The following is a 27,045-nucleotide window of genomic DNA, read 5'->3' as shown; positions in this document are numbered from 1 at the left end:
TCCCCCCTCCCACCGTGGCTGGTACTGGGAGATTCCTGCTAGCCAAACGCAAAAAGGCTAGCAGCTATCCTCCTCCCCTCCCCCCGCTGGTCACATGGCAAGGAAGGGAGGGGAAGGAGATTTCTTTTAAGAGCAACAGCCCAGTAGGAATGGCGCATCTCTCGTCCCCTTAATTATATTCCTTGAATTTCAACGCAGGTTAGCCGATGAAGCGATACATTTCGCTGCTGAGGATACAAGAGCGAGATAAAGATAGCGGATGTTTTCTTTGAATGCACAGAATCAGCCGGGACGCATACGCAGCTATGCTTTGTCATGCAATGATACCCGATTACTTGCAAGCATCATGGCGTGGTAAAGTGTCCTACCATGGTGGACGGAACAAGGCTGGCGCTTGCCCAGAACCTTCTTGTGGCAAAAGGCTTTGGAGACACCTCAGAGGCGGCTTCATGGAGATTTCCCTGGAGGATTCCGCTCGCATCCCCAGACATGTTACAAACTTTTCCACAGTAACTTTAGTCTGGCCGCCGAATGCACCACCTCATGGAAAATCAAATCATGTAAAAACGCTTGCTTAAAACCATGTTTATATTTACAAAAGTAGCACTCACAGAGGGTCTTCCATGGCTTCACTGTCTGGGCTACGGCTTGGGAGGGCTGGAGGGTAATTCCGTCTGGGGTCACAAAAAACTCCCGTGCCCGTCCTGTCTGTTGGGCTGAACGGAGGTGGCTGTGTGCTCGCCTGGCAGAGGTCTACCTCCTATAATTACATCTTCCCCCGCCGCACCGCAAATCGGGGGTGCCGGCATGGTGGAGATACAACCGCCACGGGCACCTCGGGAATCCACAGACAGGGTGGGATAGTGGTGGCGCAGCTCCCTAAAATTGGCGTGGGCAGCTAGCACCAAGTGCAGCAGCAAGGAGGGCATTGCAGTTCCTGACCCGGACCTTCCATTTGCTGTTTTGGTTTTCTAGGGTAGGGCTTCGTCCTGAGGCTCGGTTAACTTTCATCTGCACTGCACTGAGTTCCGCTGGTGTTGGCCTTTTTTCCATCATAGCCTTGGAATTTTTTCAAATATTTTTTCATTCATCTTTTGGAACGGAGTTCTGTTAGTGCACTGAATCTCTCCCGCATTATAGGCGATCAGATCCAGTAACCTCCGGTGCAGTCATGCTGCACTCTTTTTCGATTCTCAGGAGACTGGCATATGCCACCGTGATGCTGATGAGCTCATGTGGTTCATTGTCTTGTATTGCATGAGGCTCTCACGGCTAAGCCAAACAGGAAATGAAATTCCAAAATTTCGTGGCTTTTCCTGTATACCTGGACAAGTGGCATTCGAGTTCAGATTGCTGTCCAGAGCGGTCACAGTGGTGCACTGTGGGATACCGCCCGGAGGCCAATACTGTCGATTCGCGGCCACACTAACCCTAATCCGATATGGTAATACCGATTTTAGCGCTACTCCTCTCATTGGGGAGGAGTACAGAAACAGATGTAAAGAGCCCTTTATAGCGATATAAAGGGCCTCGTAGTGTGGACGAGTGTGGCGTTAAATCGGTTTAACGCTGCTAAAATCAGTTTAAACGAGTAGTGTAGACCAGGCCTAAGACTTCAGTATCACTGATGAAATGGTGTTCGCAAAAGGACTGGCAAGGGACTAGAGTTTATTTTTTTCTTGTAATAATTTTAATGTGATATTGAAATGCTACTATGATTTAAGGTACTAATAGCTTTGCCTCTTAAACACCAAATTGTTCAGATTCTGTAGTCCTGGAAAAAAGTCTAAAGATAACCATTTTAAACAGAAAAAAATGGGGAATTAAAGTGTATTTAAGATTCTTAATAATCATTAATGTATCTGTTTCAAGACCATTCCCTGAATGGCTTTTTTAGTAACTGAGTTAAAACTTTCTTCAATTTTCTAAGATTTACTTATGATTACTTAACTCTGACCAATTATAAAAACTGTTTCAGATATCCAGAATAAAGCAAACAGAATTTATTATGTGAAAATTAAATGTAATTATGCCAATTATAATAATATACACTGAGACAGAACTCATTACTAATTTTGGGAACAATGTACTTTGTTTTTAAGTCTACCTACAGAAGAGCATCCTCCTGAGAACAGACCCCCGCTCTCAGAGATGTAATCTCTGTTGAAAGCTCTCCACAGAGACATACAAAAGAGGACACAAGTGTAGTAAGCACTGTTTATAATTTTTTCTTTCATGTTCATGTTTTCTTTTTCAGAAAGAAAGAAAGATAGAACTTAATAGATGTGATCATTTTACTTGTTTTTAACTGTGGTGTCCCCTAAGGCCAGGCAAAAAATCCCAGGTGACTAAACCAGTGGGAGTCACATCCCTGAATTGAGATTAGGAGAGAGAATTAAGATTTTTTGTTTCCCTAAATTATAAATGTTACGAATAAAATTTCTTGCTGCTCAACAATTTAAAACACCACATGTGTAAAGATATTTCTAGGTTTTCAGAAAAACAAACTGATTAAACAAATTCTATCATGTGGCACCAGAGTAACATCTACATGGTTCATCGGCAAGGTTGGATCCTTTAGCTTCACCACCTCTACCACTTGAGCTAATAGAGCAACTAACGGCGTAGTAGAAGACTGTCATCCTTAATGTGGAGCAGCAGTAGAGGCGGTGAGACACGTACTTTGGCAGTGGGTTTCACAGATATTTGATGACATCAGAGGAATGTTGAGACTCAGTAATCTTGGGTTCCACCCCAGACTCTGGAGGGAAGTATACTCTAGTGGGTAAAGACTTCTGCCCATTCCCCACAAGCCTGACCTCCTTCTGCATTGTCCCCTAGTCCTGTCTCTTCCCCACCCCTTGTCACAGTTTCCTTGCCCAGCAAGTCCTAGTGTCACTCCATTGGGCTCACTGTCCAAGTCCCAATTTCTCGTCCATTCCCATTCTATCCCCCTCACCACATCCAATCTCAACCTCTTTGCCCATCCAGTCTCAGTTCTCCCATCCTGGCTCCTCATGAAATCAGTCTCTCCCCTCCCCCAACCAACAGCGATTCCCAGTCTCCCTTCTCAGCATCCCCAACCAAACTCAGTTTCTCCCCCTACTGAGACTTTGCCTCAGACTCACTCATCCGTGGCTTACTGTCCCAAGCCCTTTGCTCAGCCAGTCCCATTTTTCCCCCCTGTATCCCAGCTCGTCAGATCTGTCTCCCCACCTCCATTTTCCCCCAAACTGGTTCCTAGTCCTAGTGTCCTTGTCTAACGAGTCCCAGTTTCCCCTTTTTTGCTAATTCCAATCCCAGGGATCCCCACCCTCAACCAATTTGCTGCCAGCCCCTCCGTCTCATTTCCCCCATTACAGCTCTCAGTCCCAGACTCCGTACACCCAAGTACTAGTCTTCTTGTCCAACCTGTCCCAGTTTCTTCCCTACCCTCATCAGATTACTTGTTCCAGTTTATTCCTTTCCCTCCCCTCTTATACAGCTTTTGTCCCCTCTGCATTTGAATAAGACCACATCCTCCTCCATGCTGCCTCGGAGCCAGCATAGGGGTCATTGACAACACAGAAGAGAGAGGCTCTTAGTTCCAGTACCCGGATCCACCCTGGCCTAAAGTGGCAATTGAATGAGAGTAGCCATTAAAAGGGAAAACCCAGCTACACCTAGCTCCAGAGATCATGCTCAGTCACTCTGTGGAGATAGCACATATGCAGTCTCGTCAGCACTAGGAGCAGACAGCTCGACCTTGGTCAATGAGGGCAGAATCTTCATTCATAGCAGCTAAAATCTCTGAAGTCCCGAGTGAGTATGTGAGAACTACAATTTTTCAAAAGCTTGTAACTTGGTCAAATTCGGGCAGATTTTTCATGAGTCAGCAAAAGGCATATGCATCCCTGATACAAAGGCCACACTCATGTCAAGTTTCAAGTCTCTGCTCCATAGCATAGGTGCATTAGAGCTGTTTAAAAAAAAGGTTCTAGATTTATTTATTTTTAACCATCAGCAAAACAAGGTATTTTTCTTTAGACTCATGGTCAGAAATGGCTGAACCACTTTGGCTGAAATGTTTAAAAAATAAATCAGCCTGAGGGAGATATGGAAAATTTCAACCAAACGGTCAAAGTTTGGCAAAGTTATAAGCAACTTAAACAAGATCTCATAATGGGAAGAGTTGTGTAACCTTAACAATAGGCAATACTAACAGCCCCACCTACAATAAGGAATTACTGGGTAAGTTCCTAATTATCTAAATATAAATTTGAAACTAAAAACAATATCACATTAACTGTCCTGATGGGGCAATTTACCTTAAATTCTTCCACAATAATAGTCAGGGCTTCATGTCCAGCTTCCCTCATGTCTGCTAACTCAAGCTTGTGTTTCTCCTGTTAAAAAAAAAAAAAAAAAAAAAGTAACGAATATTATACAATAACTACACAGGGTTAACAGAATCATATAAATTGAGATGCAACATCCAGTCAACCAAGTACACCTCTTTCCAAGTACAAGATTGTTCCTCATATTTTCTGATGTTTTGCGCAAACTAGATTTAAAAGTCTCAAGCAGCAGAGTTTCTATCACTTCTCTTTAGATACTATCTTCCTGTCCTCCTCAATTCAGTGCAAAAAAGTCATTTCTAACATTCAACTTAAGTTTTCCATTTCTTCCTATTACTTCTCCTTGTGCCATACTAAATACTTCTTCATTCTTTATATTTATACCCTTTAAATATCTGAATACCTATTGCCTTTTTGTTGTTATTATAATAGCTATTACCTTAATGCCTTTGTAGTTTCATGACTAAAATGTTTTAAATTTTTATTCTCTTTTGCCTTAAAAGGAGTTGGGGTGGTCAGTATCTCTCTGGATCAGAACTTTATGACTTGCCTCAATTCAATCCCTAAAACCCCATGACTATTTTTATTACCTATTTTTTAACTCAGGGAAAGGCCTTGCTATGACAATTTCTGTGAGGAGTCTTGTGAGCCTTCTAGAAGACTTATAAAGGAAAGCTTCAGGCCTGATTCTTTCATCTCTATTCTGCTTAAACTTTGAACAGGGGAAGTATAATCGTAAGATGGAGATCTTTAAACATTCATTTGGAGTAACCTGGAAAATTCTTGGAAAGACCTTAACAGACTTTACATCTAAGCTGCCTTTAAATTCTGACTTGTTGGGATGATTCCAGAGAATCTATTTATTCTATTACTGCTGTGATTCTGAACTATGAACACTGAAAGTCACTTGTATGTATATTTGTCTCTTAACCATTTGAAACTCTCTTTTTTCCTTTTATTATTAAAAAGACGGTTACTCACCTTTGTAACCGCTGTTCTTCGAGATGTGTTGCTCATATCCATTCCAAGTAGGTGTGCGCGCGCCGTGTGCACGTTCGTCGGAAGAATTTTCCCCTAGCAACACCCGGCGGGTCGGCAGGCGCCCCCTGGCGTGGCGCCCTTGCGGCACCGCATATATACCCCTGCCCGACCGCGTCCAGCTCCTCAAATTCGCTTCATTGCCGGCCTAACTCCGACAGTGGGAAGGAGACGGGTGTGGAATGGATATGAGGCAACACATCTCGAAGAACAACAGTTACAAAGGTGAGTAACCGTCTTTTTTCTTCGAGTGCTTGCTCCATATCCATTCGCAAGTAGGTAATCCCAAGCCTTACCTAATGGCGTTGGGGTCGAGTGAGACTGTCGAATGCAGAACAGCTCAGCACAAAGCGCATCGTCCCGGACTGCTGTACCAAGGCGTAATGGCAGAAAAGGTGTGCACTGAGCGACCGTGGCTGCACGCATATTGTCTTGATGGCAACATCGGGCTAGGAAGGCAATCGAGGAAGCTTGCGGCCCTCGGGAATGTCAGTTACCGTCCGGAGAAGGTGTAGCCGCAAGGTCATAGGGGGCAGTTTTAATGCAGGCCGTCATCCCAGGGGAATTGTTTGGCATGAGAGACAGGGTGACCTTCATCCTGCTGCTAAGCGGCACCAATAGTATGGGAGTCTTTCGGAAGGTCGGGTGCGGTCGATTAGAACGCCAGCGCCCTACGATAACTCAAAGTGAATGCAAGCTCTGGGCTTCTCTGCAAGATGGCATGAGGTTTAGAATAAAACACGAAGGAAAATGTCTTGGTTCAGTGGAAAGGGGAGACCACCGTTGGGCAGGAAGGCCGGATGGCGGACCGGTTGTACCATTGTCTTATGGAATATGTGATCGCGGGCGGGCGCATACCGAGAGCGGCGAAGCTCCAAGACTCTCCTGCGGACATAATGGCCCAGAACGCCACCTCACGATAGGTACAGGAGAGAGCAGAGTTGCCCAAGGTTGCGAAGGAGGGCCATTAGTTTCGAGAGATACCAATTGAGGTCCCAGGAGAGGGGCGGGACAGCGAAGCACCTGGGGATACAGGGCTCCAGGCCCTTGAAGGAACCTCGAACCGATCGGGTGAGAGAAGGCCGGAGGAAGAGGCCTTCCTGGATGGGAATGAAGAAAATGGCACTAGGTGAATGGAGGGATGAGAGACGCGATGGTCTGGTTGTTAAAGGTGCCATATGAGATTTGGCAAGATCACTTGGATGGGAGCCTGAGCCAGTGACACCTTGTGACCGACAGCGCAAGCAGGAAAACTCTTCCATTTTGCCAGGTAGGGGGTAGGTAGCGCCTGTTGCAGTTCCTACTCTCCCAGGAGGCACCTGCCGGCACTGGGAGTGTGTAACAGCGCACTCCGCAGAGCTCAGCCAGCCAGCAGCCACGCGTCAGGTGGAGGGACCGGGAGAAGCTGCTGTGGTGTGTAGATATCAAGTCTGATAGGCCGGCAGGTGAAGCGGACTGGGCTATGGACAGGTTCAACAGCGTGGGAGTCCGTGCTGCGAGGTCACGCTGGGGTGAAGAAATTAGCCGGCCTTGTCCCTTGCGTACACTTCAGTCCAAAGACGCCTGTGCACCAACGGAATGGTGGCAAGGCATATAGGAGCGTGTTACGACAGGGTAGGAGAATGCGTCCGTATGAGAGAGCCGCCGACGAGACGCGGAAGGAGAGAAACATGGGCACTCCGTTCGTGCGGGAGGCAGAGGTGCGATTTGAGGATACCCCAGCCGCGAGAAGAGAATGGACTAGAGTCCGGACGAAGGAGCGACACTCGCTAGAAAAGGACGCTGGCGAGTCGCGTCTGCAACACGTCTGGACTCCAGGAAGAAAAGAGCTGGCATAAAAAGTCCATGGCCGTGGGTTATACAAACTTGCGCCAAGTGTCACGGCCTACCTGACAAAGAGGGAGAGATAGCGGGTCCGCCCCCTGCTTGTTTAATTAGTGCATCGCGGTGGTTATGTGCGTGAGCATCTTGGCAAGACAAACAGGCCCGCAGGTGAGGAAGAAACGCTGGCAGGCAAGGCGACGGCTCTCCACTCGCTGAGTTTATGTGCAGGACACGCTCCCGAGCGGACCAGATGGCCCTGTGTTGACGAGACCCCATGTGAGCTCGCCCAGCCCAGAAGGAATGGCTCGTTTGTAACGAAATGGATGGCTGTCCTGGGTGGAAGCGGAAACCGCCAACTACACCAGGCGGGATTTCACCACCATTCGAGGGAGTGTAGACACTCTCGTCAGTGGGACAACGAGTCCATGTGTCGCTCGCGTGGACGGAAACGAAGCTAACCTATACCAGCGGACGCAGGCGGAGTTTGGCGACTTGGTGACAAAGGGTAGCGCCGCCATGTGCCTAAGAGGGCTGAAGACAGAACCCTGGCGCGAGGTCGTGGGGAAGGCTAGCAGGCTTGTCCTATGATAGAGAGTAGTGCTGGAAACGGCTGGGTTGGAAAGTGAGGCTCGTCGCGACCGTAGAGTCCAAGACGGGCCCCGATGAAATTCTATCCTCTGAATGGTACGAGATGGACTGTCGAAAATTTACAGGAGGCGCCCTAAGAGATTCGAACAGGTCACTGAGAACTGTTATGGCGCGGCGACCTGAGGCTTGGGAGACGCGCGACCCAGCCAGTCCGTCCAGGTAAGGGAAGACACATGATCCCACTGGGCGACGGAAGGGCAAGGGCCACTAACTGCGCAACATTTTCGTGAATAGACTCGTGGGCAGAGGACAAGGCCGAATGGGCAGAAAAAAAAAAGAAAAAAAAACAAGAAAAAAAGAGGGAAAGAGAGGACCTGTGAATTGAATAGTGCCAGTCCGGGCACACCCACAAAGCGAGAAAGCGTCTTGAGGCGGGTAGATCGAAACATGAAAGTACGCGTTCCTTGTCGAGAGCAGCGAAACCAGTCTCCCGGATCCAGGGAAGGGATGATAGACCCCAAGGACACCCATGCGGAATCTTAACTTCCTTACGAAGGCGTTGAGTCCGCGGAGGTCTAGGATGGGTCGGAGACCTCCTTTCGACTGGGATTAAAAATATACAATACGCAGAGTAAAACCCTCGGCCTCTGAGGTCAGGGCTGAGGCACCTCTTCTATCGCTCCGAGTTCGAGAAGCGTGAGGACCTCCTGCCAAAGGAGATGCTCGTGAGAGGGGTCCCTGAAGAGGGACGGGGAGGCGGTGGGTGGGAGGTGGAGGGCGAAAATAACTGTTAGATGGTATCCAAACTCTTACCGTGCGCAAAACCATCGATCTGAAGTTATCTGCAGTGTCCACGCCGGGAGGAAGGGAGAAAGGCGGTTGGAAAAAGAAAAGGAGTCCGGGGAAGACTGGTGCTCTGCTCTCTGGCGCACCTTCAAAAGTTCTGCTTCGGTCCCGCCGTGGTTTGGCGGTTTTTTGGAGCGGTACCGTTGTTTTGCCCCCCCTGGGAACCGACTGGCGTCGTCGTTTCACCCGTCCCCGCCTTCTGTTGAAGTCTTGGCGGGGGCGTGGTGGGGGATAAGGGCGCTGAGGTTGCTGCCGAAAGGATCTCCGCTGGGTCTGCGGTGTGTGCATGCCCAGGAGCGCATTATTATGCGGTTATCTTTAAGGCTTTGCAGCCTTGGGTCCGTCTTCTCCGAGAAGAGGCCCTGCCCTTCAAACGGGAGGTCTTGTATCGTATGCTGCAGCTCCGGAGGTAAGCCGGAGACTTGCAACCAGGAAATCCGTCTCATGGTAACTCCCGACGCGATGGTTCTAGCCGCTGAGTCCGCGGCGTCGAGCGCAGCCTGTAAGGCTGTCCTTGAGATCTTTTTCCCTCTTCTAAGAGACTTTTGAACTCAGGGCGGGAGTCTACCGGGATCAGTTCAGTAAACTTGTCCATGGTCTGCCAGTATTAAAAACCGTACCTGCCTAGTAGTGCTTGCTGGTTTGCCACACGTAACTGTAGACCCCTGCGGAGTATACCTTACGGCCCAGCAGGTCCATACGTTTAGCCTCCCGCGATTTTGGGGCGGGGGCTGCTGGCCATGACGCTCCCTCTCGTTCACGGATTGGACGACCAGAGAGCATGGAGGAGGATGGGTGTACAGGTAGTCGTACCCCTTAGAGGGTACCATGTACTTTCTCTCCACGCCTCTGGCCGTCGGAGGGATCGATGCCGAGACTGCCAAATAGAGTCCGCTTTGGCCTGAATAGTGCGTATGAAGGGCAAGGCGACCCTCGTCGGTGTATCGGACGAGAGGATGTCCACTACAGGATCCTCAACCTCTGGCACCTCCTCTGCCTGTAGGTTGATGCTCAACGCCACTCTGCGGAGCAGATCCTGGTGAGCGCGAAGGTCAATAGGGGGCGGCCAGAGGTCGAAGTGCCGCCACTGCCTCATCCGGTGAGGAGGAGGAGGAGAGAGACCGGGACCGGGGGCTCCTCTGCAGGTTGTTGTTCCAGAGGATGGCTCGATTCTGGGGCGGCCTCTGGGTCCTGTGACTCGGCAATATCGGTTCCCGGAGGAGGGGCGCTGATGGTGGCTTCTGGCACCCGACTCGTAACAGTAGATCTCGACGTCGGGAGAGGATCGCCTTGGCTTGATGGTACGCCCAAGGCGTCCAGAAGGACCACTGCTGGGGCTGTTTCCGGATCTTGGACCACATCTCCCCATAAAGCACGCTGTCTGGCCGCGAGGAGCCTGAAGGGTGTCTAGACGGCCAAGGCGGGGCAGATAGGCTGTATGACTGGTGCCGAGTGACAGTCGGTGCCGGGGAACGGTGCCGGAGTCGAACCGGTGCCGAGATCGGGACCGGACCTACGACCAGCGCCGGTGCTTTTACCGGAGGCCGTAAGGAGAGGTCGACGGGATCGGGTGCGCCGACGGTACGATGGACTCCGTCGGGAGCGGTGCCGAGAGCCAGAGCGACGCGCCGAGCGTCGGTCTATAGATCGGGACCTGGACCGGTGCTGCCGCGAGTACGACCGGCGCCGAGAGTAGGATCGGTGCCGGGACTGCGAGCGGCGTCGAGATGGCGAGAGGCGAACGACGGCGTACGTGAGCGGATCCGTGCCGAGATCTCGACCGGGACCGGTGCCTGTCCTGTGCTCCCAGAGATGGAGGTTGGAGCATAGCTGGCTTTCCCAGAGATGGAAGAGCCCGCACCGGCGGATGCCGGGGCTGAGGCAGGGAAGGCTCAGTGAGCGCTATCAGGTCCCTCGCCGTTGTGAAGGTTTCCGGCGTGGTCGGGATCGTGAGCTCGACCACGGCACGTGCCGGGGAGCTATCAAGCACCGGACTCGACGGCTCTTGTCTGGCCGGAGTCGACGGTGCGGTCGAAGCACCGGTGCCGGGGCAGATGGCGGAGCCTGCCGGCACGGCTTTCCAGCTCAGACTGCGGTGCTGGAGTCGCGACCGCAGGAGCCTTCGCCTTCTTCGTCCCAGGTGAAAGTGAGCGCCGCCGGGCTGGCTTCTGAGATGGAGACTTGTGTGCCCGCGTGCTTCAGTGGCATGAGGTACCGCTCGTCTCCGGTGCCGAAGAAGAAGGTCTTTTCGGTGCGGACTGCGGTGCGGTCGGTGCCGGAACTGCAGGGGTCAGGGTGGCCTCCATAAGGAGCTGCTTCAAACGGGAGTCCCGCTCCTTTTTTGTCCTCGATTTGAAGGACTTGCAGATTCGGCACTTCTCCGTCAGATGGGATTCCCCCAGGCACTTGAGGCAACGATCGTGGGGGTCTCCCGTTGGCATCGGCCGACGACAGGCCGAGCACTGCTTGAAGCCGGGAGAGCCAGGCATGAGCCCGGGTCCCGGAGCGGGCGAGGAGGAGTATACCTCAGCCCACTAACTATATACAACTATGTTTAACAACTATACTTAACAACTATTAACAACTACTAAACAACACTAACTAACTAGGAACTAGGTAGAACGGGTTAAACGCTAGGGATGTGGAGGTCAGCTAAGCTACACTCCACGTTCCAAGGACCGACACGGGCGGTAAGAAGGAACTGAGGAGAGAACGGTCGGCAGGGGTATATATGCGGTGCCGCAAGGGCGCCACACCAGGGGGCGCCTGCCGACCCGCCGGGTGTTGCTAGGGGAAAATTCTTCCTACGAATGTGCACGCGGCGCGCGCACACCTACTTGGAATGGATATGAGCAAGCACTCGAAGAACTTTTAGTTTTGGTTACTAAAGGATTGGCATCAGAGTGATTACTGGGTAAGATCTTAGACTCACTGACCTGGGGATAAGTGTCTAGTCCTTTGGGATTGGTGAATTAGATTTTCAGTAACCCCTCACTATATGGGATGCCTAATGGGGACTGTGTTGGACTTCTTGGTAACCAGTATGGTATTACAGAAGAGCTGTTTTGTTACTGACTTGGTGCATCTAAATATAGAATAAACCACTGTTTTTGCAAATTGTCTGCCCTATTTCTTGCAGTCTGCCCTGAGTAAGACATTCTCAATGTGGCCCATCCAGGTTGGTCACAAAGGACAATTATACAGCATGAAAATACATTTTTTTTAAGTGCCATAATGTTCAGTGATTTCATGTTTAGAGACCGTACCAAATACTTTACTCACATAGAAATATTACATCTTCTGCATTCCCTTCATACATTAACAATTCTAACAAAAATAAATGTTGGTGAATTAGGGGAAGCACTAGAAGATGAATAGAACAATATAATGTTCACTGTATCTAAAGCATCTGTCAGCTCTCCGTAAGCTGAGTTTGCAATTTCGGCATCTTGTTAGATGTTCAGTTTTTTGAGATACTAACGGAGATCAATACTTTTCCGCCCCTCTCCCCCCACCGCATCTGTGCCTGATAAGGAGGTTGAAACCCTTTCTCCCCCAGCCTCAAACATGGGTCTTGCTACAATGGTCTACTCTTGAGATTACCCTACTACAATGTGCTGTTTCACAGATCCAGTTGGGCTCTCATTAAGGTTTAAAGCCTCTGGAGTGTGGGGGGTAATCTGTGTTCAGGAAGGCAAAGCTCCCCAAATTTGCATATGCAGTTCCTCTCAGCTAATAAAAATGGCTGAAGAAAGACAACAAATAGAGCAGATTCTTCCCTTTTTATAGCCTTGCAGTCCCTTCTGTTAGCTGATTATATTCTGCCTCAACATGTGACCACAGTCGATGACCAGATGATCCATTGCCTACTTACCTCCCCTTGGAGGTCAGACTTGAAAATTTGGTGTACTCTGGGTGACAGCCCTCTCTTTGTCTAGGGTGCTAAATTTGAATAAGTGGTTATTAAAGCATAACAACCTTCTATTGTCAGCCCTATACTACTGTCCTTTGGAACTTCTATCCATCACAGAAGTAAAAGACTGCAAAAGCAAAGACCTGGCTTACACTCAAAATAGAGTTTGCAGTCTGGCACACAATGTTCATAATCTCACAGAAAAGACGGTTACTCACCTTTGTAACTATTGTTCTTCGAGATGTGTTGCTCATATCCATTCCAGTTAGGTGTGTGTGTGCCGCGTGCACATTCGTTGGAAGATTTTTACCCTAGCAACACTCAATGGGTTGGATGGGACATCTCCTGGAGTGGCACCGCCATGGCACCGGATATATACCCCTGCCGACCCAACAGCCCTTCAGTTCTTTCTTGCCGGCTACTCCGACAGAGGGAAGGACGACGGGTTTGGAATGGATATGAGTAACATCTCGAAGAACAACAGTTACAAAGGTGAGTAACCTTCTTTTCTTCTTCGAGTGCTTGCTCATATCGATTGCAATTAGTTGACTCCCAAGCCTTACCTAGACGGTGGGGTCGGAGTAAGATGTTGCAAAATGTAAAACTGCTGAGCCAAATGTTGCATCATCTCTGGACTGTTGTACCAATGCTTAATGCAACGCAAAGGTGTGACTCGATGATCAAATAGCTGGCCGACATATTTCCTGGATGGGAACATGGGCCAGGAAGGCGGCAGATGAAGCTTGAGCCTGGGCAGAATGGGCGGTGAGGTGGCTAGCCGGAACGTGAGCCAAATCATAGCAGGCGCGGATGCAAGACGTCACCCAAGATGAAATTCGCTGGGAGGAGACTGGCAGGTCCTTCATCCGGTCTGCCACTGCTACAAAGAGCTGAGGCGACTTTCGAAAGCGTTTTGTTCTTTTGATATAAAAGGCGAGAGCCCTGCAGATGTCTAGGGAGTGCAGCTGTTGATCCCGACGCGACTAGTGCGGCTTCGAGAAGACGACCAGAAGGAAGATGTCTTGATTGACATGCCGAAGCAGCTGGAGCGCTGTGCTGTTTCCTGGGCCGCGGGGACAGGAAACGGTGCCTAGCAGACTTCGGTGCCGGTGAGGGTCGGTGCGGTGGCTCCTTCGCGGTACCGGAGTGGTCCGGAGCCGAAGGAGTGCTCCTCACCAATACAAGCTGTTGAGTGCACGGTACCGACATTGCAAGGCTAAGTGCCGCCTCCATGAGGAGCTGTTTCAGTAGAAAATCCCGCTCCTTCTTCGTCATCGGCTTGAATGACTTACGGATGCGGCACTCGTCAGGAAGGTGGGATTCCCCTAGGCTTGAGGCAGGAGTCGTGGGGATCCCCTATTGGCATTGGCTTTTGGCACGCCGAGCACAGTTTGAATCCCGGTGACCTGGGCATGAGCCCGGCACTAGGGTGGAGGAAAGGGGCTAATCCTCGATCCCCCCTCAACTATATACATTAACTATATATATGCACAACAACTAACACTAACTATAACTGTAAAACTCAAACTATAAACTCAATTAACAGTAAAGAACGACGAGTAAGCTAGGGAAGCGGAGATCAGCAAAGCCGCGCTTCACAGTTCCAAAGACCATCACAGGCAGTAAGAAGGAACTGAAGGGCCACTGGGTTGACAGGGGTACATATCCGGCGCCATGGCAGCGCCACTCTAGGGGGCGACCCAGCTGACCCACCAAGTGTTGGTAGGGTAAAAATCTTCCGACAAACGTGGATGCGGCAAGCGCACACCTAATTGGAATCGATATGAGCAAGCACTCGAAGAATATAAATTGTGCAGATTCTCTAAATCATCACAGCTGTATCTGGAGACACGTTTTAAATCTATTTGAAAACCTGCCCTCCAATGCAGAAGAACACTCGTCAAGCAGGACATCTTGCAATGAGTACACGACAACTTGTGCTACATGACTTGCACTGCTACTTATTGCTTTCTGGGCAGAATTTGATGAGTAGGCTTCAATTTATAAAGTTCTAAATGTTTTGAGACACATTTACTTGAGATGCCAAATCTTACGTGCAATATGCCACAGTTACTATTAGCAAAAGCATTTAACTAGGAGCCCCCATACGTTAAGAGAAAGGGTCTACAGGCCAATCATTCTCCCCAGTGCCACCTTGATGCTGGAATCTCCCTTCTTAGAATGTTTTTGTGGGGTTTTGATCTTTGGAAAGATAATGAATGGAGATGTTTTGCTCATTTTAATTAGTTAGAAACTTTTTTGATGTGAAAACTATTGTTGATTTTTTATTTCCTAGTTGTATTGTAATTGTAGAAATTGTTTAAGCACCTAGGGTTAAGTTTTCAAAATATTTAAGTACCTAAAAATGCAGATAGTTGTCTAGTGCGATTTTCAGATGAGCACCTAATTCCCACTGAAGTCATATGGGTAAATAAATACCTTTGAAATCCTGGGCCCTAGACCCTAGAATAGGATGTATTTTATGTATTTTTAATTTATGAAACATTTTATTGCCTAATAAATGTTTATTTCATCAGTTAGATAATACATCATGAATGCCCAACACACATCATCCTCTTCCAGTGCAGAACAAAATATTTTTCAAATTAAAGAACTGTAATAAGTATGTAAATTAAAATATAATTTAATACAGATACTTTATGTACCCAAGTGATAACAGATTATAGTAAGTGAAAGCAGTATTTAATGAAATTTAAACATTTTAGTTGTTTACTGAAAAAAATCTAGAGATGTAGCAAACAATTAGTCTAATCACAGCTTTTCACATTGCCATACCTCCTGATCTATATGCAGCAAAAGTATTTGGATACTTGAAGGTAATCACCTTTAAGAATTTTAGGAGCAATATTGAATATCAGACTCAAAGCAGAAGATTTAATTGCGGCCGGAAGGAGGGGAGGATTTTAATATGCAAATGCACTACTATGTTTAGATAACATCACATTGGGACTGTAACATCTGGTTGCATAAGTCAGGTCACATCATGTGACTCATATCAATGACACCACATGCTAACTCAGACATTGTAAAAAAAACCACACTTGATATGCTGAGAACTAGAAACTTTCTTAAGTACAAAAGAACAGAATCTACCGTATGGGGGAAATATGGTCCAGAGCTTAATATCCAAAACTTCACAAGTCATTAGCAAATTAAGTTAGCTGTAAGAAGTGAACATGGGAAAGTGCAGAAAGCAAGCATTTCCATGCCACTCTGTCTTTGATCATAGATATGGAGACGGGGACTGTGGGTAAAGATCATTTTCAGTAACAATTCTGGCAGAATAGCACTGGAGATAAAATGTTATGAATTGAAAAAGCTTTAAAATAAAAATAGTTAAAGGGTGAGGACAGGAAAATATTTTTTCAAAGGTCATTTCAAATACATCTCAAATGTAAGTGAGCAATACCAAGATTGATGGGATCAAAAATGTTAGTTTCACTGTGAGAACATTTGATCTTAGTTTATAAGATCAGGTCCCCTCTTTGGCTCGAATGGAGGCATCTGAAAAACGCAAAACAGAAGGATGACCATCAGTGTGCCCCATAAACTTCTCTTCCTAGTGAATCTTTCAAGTTTTAATATAAAATAACTTGTTCATACCCACATCTAAGCAATATATGCTAAATCTAAATTAGTAACTCATGCCCATGAGATTGTTACATTCATATTAGATTATAAATAGTAATATGAAAATGCCAGATTAAGCAGATGAGTACCGTATATACTCATTCATTAGCCCGTTCATTTATAAGCCGATCCCCAAAAATGGATAGATAAAAATAGCAAAAGCTGTATAACCCTTTCATAAGCCAACCTTAAATTTCAGGGGTTGGCAAACTTTGGCTCCTGGCCCATTAGGTTAAGCCACTGGCAGGCCTGTAAGTTTTGTTTACCTGGATCGTTCACAGGCACTGAGCTCTGCAGCTCCTTGTGGCCGCAGTTCGCCATTCCCAGCCAATGGGAGCTGCAGGAAGTGGCGCCACTTCCTGCAGCTCCCATTGGCTGGGAACAGCGAACCACGGCCACAAGGAGCTGAGGAGCTCCATGACTACATACGCTGCAGATAAACAAAACAATGTATTATTCAATCCAATAATTCCATACAGCAGTGGTTCTCAAAGCCGGTCTGCCGCTCGTTCAGGGAAAGCCCCTGGTGGGCCGAGTCAGTTTGTTTACCTGCACATCCGCAGGTTCGGCTGATTGCGACTCCAACTGGCCACGGTTCACCTCTCCAAGCCAATGGGGGAAGCAGTGCGAGCTGAGGGATGTGCTGGCTGCCCTTCCTGCAGCCCCTATTGGCCTGGAGCGGCAAACTGTGGCCAGTGGGAGCTGCAATCAGCTGAACCTGCGGACGTGGCAGGCAAACAAACTGGCCCGGCCTGCCAGTGGCTTTCCCTGAACAAGCGGTGGATCGGCTTTGAGAACCATTGCCATAGAGTTTAAAATCATCAAATTTTGGTGTAGACCCACTTATAAGCCAATCCCCACTCTATCATGCATCACTTTTTCACCAAAAATATTGGGCTATTGAAAGAGTATATGGTACTTTAAAAAATTATGCATAATTTTTTTGCAAAAATCAAGGTGAGATGGATCACTCGACATGCTAGTGGTGAAGAAGAAAGGAAAATATGAATACAAGTATATAGGGGACAAAAATAGGTAGAACCCACAAAGCTGAGTAGCTCCTAGACAAAAGCTGTATCCAGGCATCCCTGCAGGTCAAGCTTGTAATGCCTGGTGAGTGCGTGTCACCTTGCATATTTTTTCAACCAACACTTTAGATTTAGCTCACAACATGGGCTGCAAATATATAAGAATGTGCTTTAATTCCTTCTGATGGTGGTAGGCCTTTTATTTTTTAGGCTTGTTAAGTACAATTTAAAATCCTCATGGATACAGTGTTCTTTAGTGTCTTCTGACCTCACCACTTCAGATGAAAAACAGAGGAACAGAAAATTAAACTCTGAACTTTGGGGTTTTGGAAGGGTAGATCTTGACTGATCATCTAACAAACAAGTTATGCTGAAGTAGTTTGTTTTTTTTTGTGTGTTGTGGACAGAAGGGTGGAATGGAAACATCCGGTGATCAATGGAACACAGGGTTTTTCTTTCATATGAATTTGTCAGCAGCCCTATATGACTTTGCCCCTAGGGAAGACAGCACTTATGTTGATCCACAGTGTGTATCAGAAATACTAATTTGATTTTAAGAAAATATAGCGAAATTGGGAAGTGGGTCTGAAAATGACTCAAGAATAATTCTGAGGTTTCATCTCAGGTATATGAGGATTTTAGGTGGTTTTATATTCTCTGCTTCCTGAAGGATCTTTAAGTGTGATCAGCCTGACCTTGGGGAGCAATTTCTGTAAGTTTTGGCAAACCTCTCATAAGACTCTTGCTGTTCCATTCCTTTATTTGATCACTACTTCAATGTAGAGAATGATCCAAGGAAGACTGAGATTAGGAATGTCACTAACAAACAAACTTGTCTTCTGGATGGTCTCACGTCTTTCTTTTTGCTCTCTCATAGCTGGAGACCTGTACCAAGATGTTCATAAATAAGTGAAGGCACAGGCTTGTTATGATGTTCTGACTAGAACCTTTGTAAATGCACTGGGTGACACTGACAGCCTGAAGAGGTGGCATTTTGTACTGAAAGTTAAAACATATAGAAACAAACTGTAGGAAGTTTCAGCATTTCTCAGCCCTTTCAGTTTAGTGATCTCTTGTTCAAAGATAAAAAAAGAAGAAAAAAGTGATCCCCTTATATTGACTACAAAAGTAATACAAGAATGTAAAATTTATAAGACTACATAGATTGTGTTTATTTCATTAAGTTGACACAGAATCATGACTTTGATAGCCAAATGTGTATGGGCAGTGGGGGCATAAGTGTTTTTTTTCTTTTCCTTTCTTTTCTTTAGATTGCAATAAAATTTTCAACACCTTATGGCCTCCTTGCTTGCCTTTCATGAGTGCCTGGGAGGGGCTGGGTGGGTTCTGACCTACTGCTTGAGCAACAATATTGTATCTTTTCAGAATGTACAGCAGGCTTCTGAGACATCTATTGAGGTTATGCCCGTTCAAGCAAGTATAGAATGTGTGTCTAAATGCTGAATTTCTGCTCTCTCATGTGCTTATTCAGAGCCATTAGGTTGAGCACTGTTCTGACCCCCTCAGGGTCTCAAGAACTGTAAAGAACATCAAACAGATGCATATTAATCTCTCGTTGTGGCACTGGGTATCACTCTTTTGAATACATAAGGCTATACTTAAATGTACAGAGCAGTCTAATGGTGTTCTTTTCCATTTAGTCATGCGTTCTTTCAGTTGAGGACCTATAGACTGGAGGTGGAACTTTCCCAGGCTAGCTAAAAAAGAGAGAGATGTTCAGCAACTAGATATTGACCCTCAGTGACTAAGTGTGCAGTTGCCATGTCAACAGAATGCCAACTGGCTGCAGCTGAGGCTAAGAGGAAGATCCTTTTTATTGTAATATTCAAAAAATAGCTTTTCCCTTCAAAACAATTAACAAGTACAACCATATATCGAACCAATACATAGGCTGTGGTCAGTTCCATGTAGGGAAAATTTCCAATCCACATTTCTAGGTATTCTCTTCCCTCACAATCTCTACCACTTCCAAGTAGTCAAAGTTTCTTGACTGAGCTTTCTCTTCCCAGGGAAGTCCATAAAAGCCTGTGAATCCAGTTTCCTAATAAGCCTCTAGAGATGTATGTTGCCTAGTTAGTACAGCTGCCTCAGAAGTTTGCCTCCTACCTTTGTATTCTGTTCTCTCCTCAGTACTGAAGTTGGAGGGCTCTTCCTCCGAGCAGGTGTTAGAGGTGAGACTAATTTAAATACCCATCTAAAAGACAAAGTGTCAACCCCTTCATGATTTGACAGAGTGCCTCATCACAGAATATTTGGGATCTCTGGAGTTCTGTAGGGAGAACATAGAATTTAATGTATATGTTTTAAAAAGCTTTTATCTGAACTGTGATTTTTTTCCTCCTTCCTTACAATGAGACTGATCCTCTGGACCTTTCCTTGGACTGCTGGAACCCATTGGTGCTGAAGAGATTTTTTTCCCGTGGCATACAGCCAGAAAGTGTTCTTTGTAACTGCAGCTGGCAGAATTGTGTGTAGGCAAGGGAGAAAGGATACCAACTGAGCTGAACTTTTTCTCTTCATCTAGTTCAAGCTGATTCCTTTTATTGTACCCAAGAGCAGAAAAAGCAACTAGAGTACCCTCACTGGTTATGGGTAGTATGCCTTGAACATACAGTAAGCATGGGAAAACTACTGCTCCTTAGTTTTGCAGCCAATGGGCTGCTGTTGTCTTTAAGTTTGCACTCCATATGGAAGAAAGATAGAAGCACGAAAAGCTGGAAGGACCAGGAGAAGAAAATTTTAGTGAAAGGAGGATACTGATGAACGTATCTGAAGAAAAAAGGAATCTTCCTAAACTGCCTCATAGGCACGTCCAAATAGAAACCTGTGGGAATGCCATGCAATGGCCACCCTTGTGAACTGCAGATTCAGTTACCAACTGTCACAACCAATGAAGGGACTAGACATACTAATTGAAAAGGGAAACAAGGTTTTATTTCAAAATAGCCTTCAAACAACAACAATGATCAGACCACCAAAATGAATGCATCAATAATATTACAATCCCAGCTCTTAGGCTGTGCAAACAACACAAACAAATCGAGAGCACTCTACACCGTGCACTACATAAATGAAGGAATAATGAATAATACTGCCATTAAGCTGGTGAAAGAGGCTTGTTCTCTCAATTATTTTGCTCTTGTGCTCAGGCAGAAGATTGAAATTAAATCTTTCATGAGAATATCAGTAATCATCATTTGGAAAGGAATTCAGACAAGTAATAATGTTAGAATGGACAATGTTTGGAAATCTGCAGCAGCAATCAGTATGAGGCTGCACTTATTAGTGAGAAATAATATAATGGATGGAGAAAATACTGATTAGGACAAAGTCCTTAAAATATTGTCTGGTATTATTAACATATAATGGAGTAGTAATAATCCATAATGAAATATCTTATCGCCCCTCAGGACAACTGACATTCTATGTTTACATAAAATTAGTCATGAAACATATTAAACACATGTCAGTAATACATTAAACCAAATCCATGTTATAATAAGCTCAAAATACGTGTTTCTATGATGGCTGGGAAAAGATCATTGTTACCACATAGAATGGCAGCTACATGTTGGTGCTGACTCAGCACTGCCTTACAGATGGTATGCAACTCCAGCATTAAACTGAGTTGTAAGCAGCTACTTTAGAAAGTGACACGCTTTCACTCTTCTCAGTTACAGCACTGCTGCACAAGCACAACTGCAAGTAAGAACAATTGTCTGTATCATCGTTTTGTCTAAGCAATTAAGTCTAATATATCAAGATTTCCACCCCCCTAAAAATTAGCGTTTTTCCACAAGAAATTCAAGTAACTTTTTTAATACACTTAATAAATGCACATCAAGCTCAGTCATTATAATTGTATCTCAGTTGTGTTTTGACACTCTGGTACTTTCATATCTCCCATGGGGGTAAAGCAGCAGTAACTCCACTGAATTCAATGGAGTTAAACCAGTATGAAACAGATGTGTGAGGAGAATTAGTTCCATCATGACCAATAAACATATACACTAGAGCAGTAGGCGGCAAACTTTTTGGCCTGAGGGCCACATCAGGATTCTGAAACTGTATGGAGGGCCGCGTAGGGAAGGCTGCGCCTCCCCAAACAGCCTGGCCCCTGCCCCCTAGCTGTCCCCTCCCACTTCCCGCCCCCGACTGCCTCCCTCTGAGCCCCCGACCCATCCAACCCCCCCCTTGCTCATTGTCCTCTGACCGGCCCCCCCCGGGACCTCACCTCCTATTCAACTCCCCCCAGCTCCCTGTCCCCTGACTGCCCCAACTCCTATCCACGCCCCCATGCTCTAACAGGCCCCCAGGCATATCCAACCACCCCCTCTCCCCTGACCGCCCACTGGGACGCCCTGCCCCTTTATCCAACCCCCCCACACACTCCCCTCGCCCTTACCATGCCACTCAGAGCACCAGGACTGACAGCCACATTGCCTGGATGGAGCCAGCCACACTGCGTGCAGTCTAGAGTACTGCGGCAGGCCAGCAGCTCTTGCAGTCACGCTGCCCAGCAGGAGCTCGCAGCCCCACCGCCCAGGACGCTGGCGGCACAGTGAGCTAAGAATGTGGGGGACGGGATGGGGGCTAGCCTCCCTGGCCGGGAGTTCAAGGGCCGGGCAGGATGGTCCCGTGGGCTGTAGTTTGCAGACTTCTGCACTAGAGCATGCTATTATACCAGATACAGATAAGTACTGGTAACTATTTTTGTTTATCGTAGAATGTACATTCTGTCGTTATAAGAGCTAGGGCACAAGAATGTCTTCAGATTAACAGTTTGTAAGAAAATCAAACATTTTGTGCTGCTGGAAAGGAGCCAAAACAGGCTCCTCATCACCTGTGCTCCAGCTTAAATCCCTAAAGCAGGGAATGTAGGCTAATCAGCACCCCTCCTCCAAAACTGCCCAATGGAGGAGCCAAAACTGCCCTAAAAGCAGGGAGGAGCTACTTGGTGCCCCCTCAGCAAGTGTCTTCCTCTCTTACTGCTGGGGCTGTCCCCGTTTCACTGCCAGACCCATCAAATTCCCCCAACAGTTGAGATAGGTATGTAGCATTTGTGAAATATCCAGAGAACATGGAAAATAAGGTGAAAAGATATTTCTCTAGAAAGCAGCAAAAATAAATAAATCGTGTTTTTTCATGTTAATTACACAATTTACAAAGTTCACACTGCACTGTGTCCCAGAAGCAGACTTTACTAAATTCTTCCAATGATAAGGATTGCTCTGGCTGTTAATTTAAGCCAAAATTTGTATTCATAGTGTACTACAATAGCTGACTTTACAAAGAAGAATTAAGTCAGCAAGGTAGTGAATTGACTTTCATGAGAAATTTCTTAATATACTGGTGAGGACACTTCCAACTTCTGCTGGAGCTGAGCAAGTGTGAATGTACCAGTCTGCTGGGACAGATTATGATTGATTAAATGTGAAAAACTATGTTAATGCAATGCTATCGTGGACATTTTACATGCCCAAAAGTAAGGAAATGTAAGGTTATAATTCCCACAGCCATAGTAACTCAACCCCTTCAGCATTTGTAGTATATTATATGGCTCTCTAATGTGTGAGCATTAATCCCTTAAAATATTAGATGCAAAAAGACTATGGATGAATTCTACTCCCACATACGGTACAGTGCTGGGAATCCAGAGTATCTCCACTGAAGAAGCAGAGCACAGAAGAGAAAGGAAAGAGATGAGTTAACTTATCTCCGGTCCTTCACCACAGAACTCTAAGGACACATTTTATTATTATTACTACTGCTACTTTATATTTTGTTAGCAGCATAAGCGTGTGGCCTACTGGATTTGTAAGGCAATATTATCCCCTTTTTTACACAGGGAGAACTGAGGCACACATTACCTTACTTAATCAAAGCCAAAAAATAAGCTTGTGGCACACCTGGGAACTGAACTCACATCTCCTGAGTCCTGGACCAGTAACTTAATCACAAGGCTATATTCCTTTCCTCAAAGTCTTCTATCTATGTAATATTGAAAAAAGTAGGTGTCCTGTTTTTAAGAGGAAGATATATCACTGAAAGTCGCATCTCATGACACCTCAACAGGATCAGAGCAGCCTATTTTTTATTGTTAGTATTTGGTCCAGAAGCCAACTTCATCTTCCCTAGTCCAAAATGTTCTGGGTCTCCCACGGTGGTTAAAACTAATGAAAGATTATAGTTGATCAGAAAACAACCTTTTCAACAGTTAGTCAAAAATGTAATGGCATCCTCGAATGCAGACCCACTCTCCTTCCAAAACTGCATATTTCAGTGACCTATTACAGCTCTGTCACAGTAAATTTAATGCAATGTAAATTATTCCATCCAATTGCATGTAACAATTCTATGAGGAATATGCTTATAGTAAGTTCCATGATGCTTATAAAATGTTCCTGGTCTTGACACACACTAGAGCTCCTCTGGTAGGAGCATTCATGTTCAAAAGGCAAAAAAGGTCCAAAAAGAAATTTGGCTTTCAGTTTAACAGCCCAAAAAGCAGCTAGTTAAGATTATTTTTAACTGTCAAAGTGACAACTTCAAAGACTGCATTTTAACTAAGCAAAAATGATATTTACTATATTTTAAGTGGCATCAAACTTAATTTCCTTATTTATATTTAAAAAGAAATACAATATATAGAAGCTACTATATTTGAGCTAACAAGAGCAGCAAGCAGAGAAGTTTTGCAAGGGAGTTCTCCAGGTGAAGAAGCGACTACATGACTCTTGGGGTACGTTTGTTCTCTGTCATGTGCTTGTTTGGTTGAAGTTTATAGCATGGCCTGTTTTGAAGGGCTGTGTGCTGAGCCTAGAAGCTTGCTAGGTATGGCTGAGAGATTCCTAACAAAACTCTAACCTACTATCCTTTAATCCTTAAGTCCCTTTAGGATCCCTTCAACAAGGGAGCAAGGCTCACTTAGGGAGACCGGGGGTTTAAAAAGCTAGCTCAGAAGCAACCACAGGAGCTAGTGAACAGGAGCAGGAAATGTGAGGGAGCCAGATACACTTAATAAACATTCTCTAAATTTAGGCCAATAACCGACTCTCTTCTCACCCAAAACCACAAAAACAAAACAAAACAAAAGCCTGCAAGAGTAAAAATAATGCAGGCAGAAGTGCAGCAGCAGACTGGGGCCGATCCAGTTTATTGCACTGAATGCAGCATGCATGATTACCTTGTGGGCAGGTAGCACGTGTGTGTATTTGGTGCAAGCAGCTCATAGCTCTCAAGAGACCAAGTATGGGCTTTTGAGACTACAGTGGCTGAATTGGAAGAGCTTAGGAAGACAGAAAGGTACATACACAAGACTTTTTGGGACATAGTTGAGTGGTACCATCCTGTCTAACAGTCTTTGTGCTGTTGAGGAGGATCAAAGTCTCAGGGAAGGAAAACTTCAAGCTGGAGTGGAGGGAAATGATCCCAGTTGGGTCTTTCCTTCCATATGATATCATGCTATCTTCTCACATTGAGGATACACCTCCAGGGGCTGGACCCCTGTTATTAGGAAGAAATAGGTAACAGTAATCTGGGATTTGATTATTAGAAATACAGATAATTAGATTTGTGATGAGCGGGAGAACTGTATGGTGAATTGCCTGCCGAGTGTCAAGATTTCAGATCTCTCGAGACATCTAAACATGCTTATGTACAGTGCTGGGGAGGAGCCAGTGGTCATAGTACATATAGGTAACAGTGACATATGGTAAAGTAGAAAAAGTAGTCTTGGAGGCAAAATTTAGGCTGCTAGGCAAGAGGTTAAAGTCCAGGACCTCAACGCGAGCATTCTCTGAAATACTTCCAGTTCCATGTGCAGAGCCAGTTAGACAAGCAGAACTGCACGGCCTCAATGTGTGGATGAGTCTATGGTGTTCAGAGGAGGGATTTAAGTTTAGTTGGAACTGAGGACCCTTTTGCAAAAGGAGGAGCTTATACAGGGTGGATGTGCTCCATCTAAACCATAACGGAACCAGATTGCTGGCATGTAAAATTAAAAAGGTAGAAGAAGATATTTAAAATCAAAGGTTGGGGAAAAACTGATAGGTGCAGAGGAACACATGGTTTGGATAAACACATCCCTTAGGGGCAGATCTGTTAATGGGGATACTCTATATCCTAGTAAAGAGGAGAGAACAGAAGTTGATAAAGTACAGATGGGAACTGAAGAGAAAGTCAAATGAAAAAGAGCCCCATTCAATTACATCACATGAATGCAGACAAACTTAATATGAACAAATTTTTATAAATGTTTGTATGCAAATGCAAGACGTCAAAAATACTAAGACAGGGTGAATGTGTGTGCCTGGTATTAAATGAGGATATTGATATAGCAGGCATCACAGAGAGTTGGTGGAAAAATGATAGTCAATGGGACAGAAATAGTAGGGTGCAAAATATATAGGAATGACAGAGTAGGTCGCCCTGGTGGGGAAGTGGCACTATATGTGAAAGAATGCATAGAGTGTCAAATATAGTAAATATCTTAAATAAATCAAACAGTACCACAGAATCTCTATGGATAGAAATTACATGGTTGAATATAAAAGAAGCAGTAGGAATACATTACTTCCTATAGCAGTAGGAATATAATACCAACCACCTAACCAGGATTGTGATGGTGATTGCAAAATGCTCAGGGAGAATGAAGAGGCTACAAAACCAGAAAACATAGCAATAATGAGGGATCTCAACTATCCTCATATTCGCTGGGTACATATCACCTGAGGATAGAATATAGAGATAAAGTTTCTAGACATCGTTAACTGTTTCTTGGAGTAGCTAGTCCTGGAACCCACAATGGGGGGAGACAATTCTTGATTTAGTCCTAAAAGGCGCACAGGAGACAGTCCAATAAATTTGTTAGTCTCTAAGGTGCCACAAGTACTCCTGTTCTTTTTGTGGATACAGACTACCACGGCTGCTACTCTGAAAACAGTCCAATAAGTGAACGTACTTGAACAACTCAGTAATACTGACCATAATATAATTAAATTTAACATCTTTTGTGGGAGAGGCAGCTAGTTAAACAGAAATGAAAAGGAACGGTCACAAGAGTCAAATACCTGCAACTTGCATGGTAACTTTTTTTTAAAAAAATACTAGTGGCTCAAACTACATGTAGATCCCAAATAAACACAGGGAGAGGACCAAAAAATGCCACCATGGCTAAAAAACAGAGTAAAAGACGATTAGACACAAAAAGACAACTTTTAAAAATTGGCAGTCAAATTCTACCACAGAAAATAGAAAGGAATAAACTCTGTCAAGTCAAGAGTAAAAGTATAATTAGACAGGCCAAACAAAAAGTATTTGAAGAGCAACTAGCAAAAGACTCAAAACCTAACAGCATTTTTTTTTTCAAAGTACATCAGAAGCAGGAAGCCTGCAAAACAATCAGTATCAGAGAGGTAGCCTTGTTAGTGTGGATCTGTAAAAGCAGCAAAGAGTCCTGTGGCACCTTACAGACTAACAGACGTTTTGGAGCATGAGTTTTCATGGGTGAACATCCACTTCGTCGGACGAATGCAGTGGAAATTTCCAGGGACAGGTATATATATATATGCAAGCAAGAAGCAGGTTAGAGATAACGAGATTAGTTCAATCAAGGAGGATGAGGCCCTCTTCCAGCAACTGAGGTGTGAAAACCAAGAGAGTTGAAACTGGTTTTGTAGTTGGCAAGCCATTCACAGTCTTTGTTTAATCCTGAGCTGATGGTGTCAAATTTGCAGATGAACAGAAGCTCAGCAGTTTCTCTTTGAAGTCTGGTCCTGAAGTTTTTTTGCTGCAGGAT

The 27,045-nt window shown here is 45.5% G+C and overlaps 1 protein-coding gene across 4 annotated transcripts in view; it reads right to left on the bottom strand.

Moving 5' to 3' along the window:
- The window catches only part of CCDC91 (coiled-coil domain containing 91), a 364,298-nt gene that overhangs the window by 201,202 nt on the left and 136,051 nt on the right, over nt 1–27,045 (bottom strand). For all 4 annotated transcript variants that reach the window (XM_032772233.2, XM_032772230.2, XM_032772231.2 and 1 more), the window contains exon 7: nt 4,308–4,385. In XM_032772233.2, the coding sequence (XP_032628124.1) occupies nt 4,308–4,385 (78 nt within the window). The remainder of the gene's footprint in view (nt 1–4,307; nt 4,386–27,045) is intronic.

The sequence above is a fragment of the Chelonoidis abingdonii genome, chromosome 1 (assembly GCF_003597395.2).
Source record: "Chelonoidis abingdonii isolate Lonesome George chromosome 1, CheloAbing_2.0, whole genome shotgun sequence".
Taxonomy (NCBI): Eukaryota; Metazoa; Chordata; order Testudines; family Testudinidae; genus Chelonoidis; species Chelonoidis abingdonii.
This window is presented reverse-complemented; position numbering and strand designations above follow the sequence as displayed.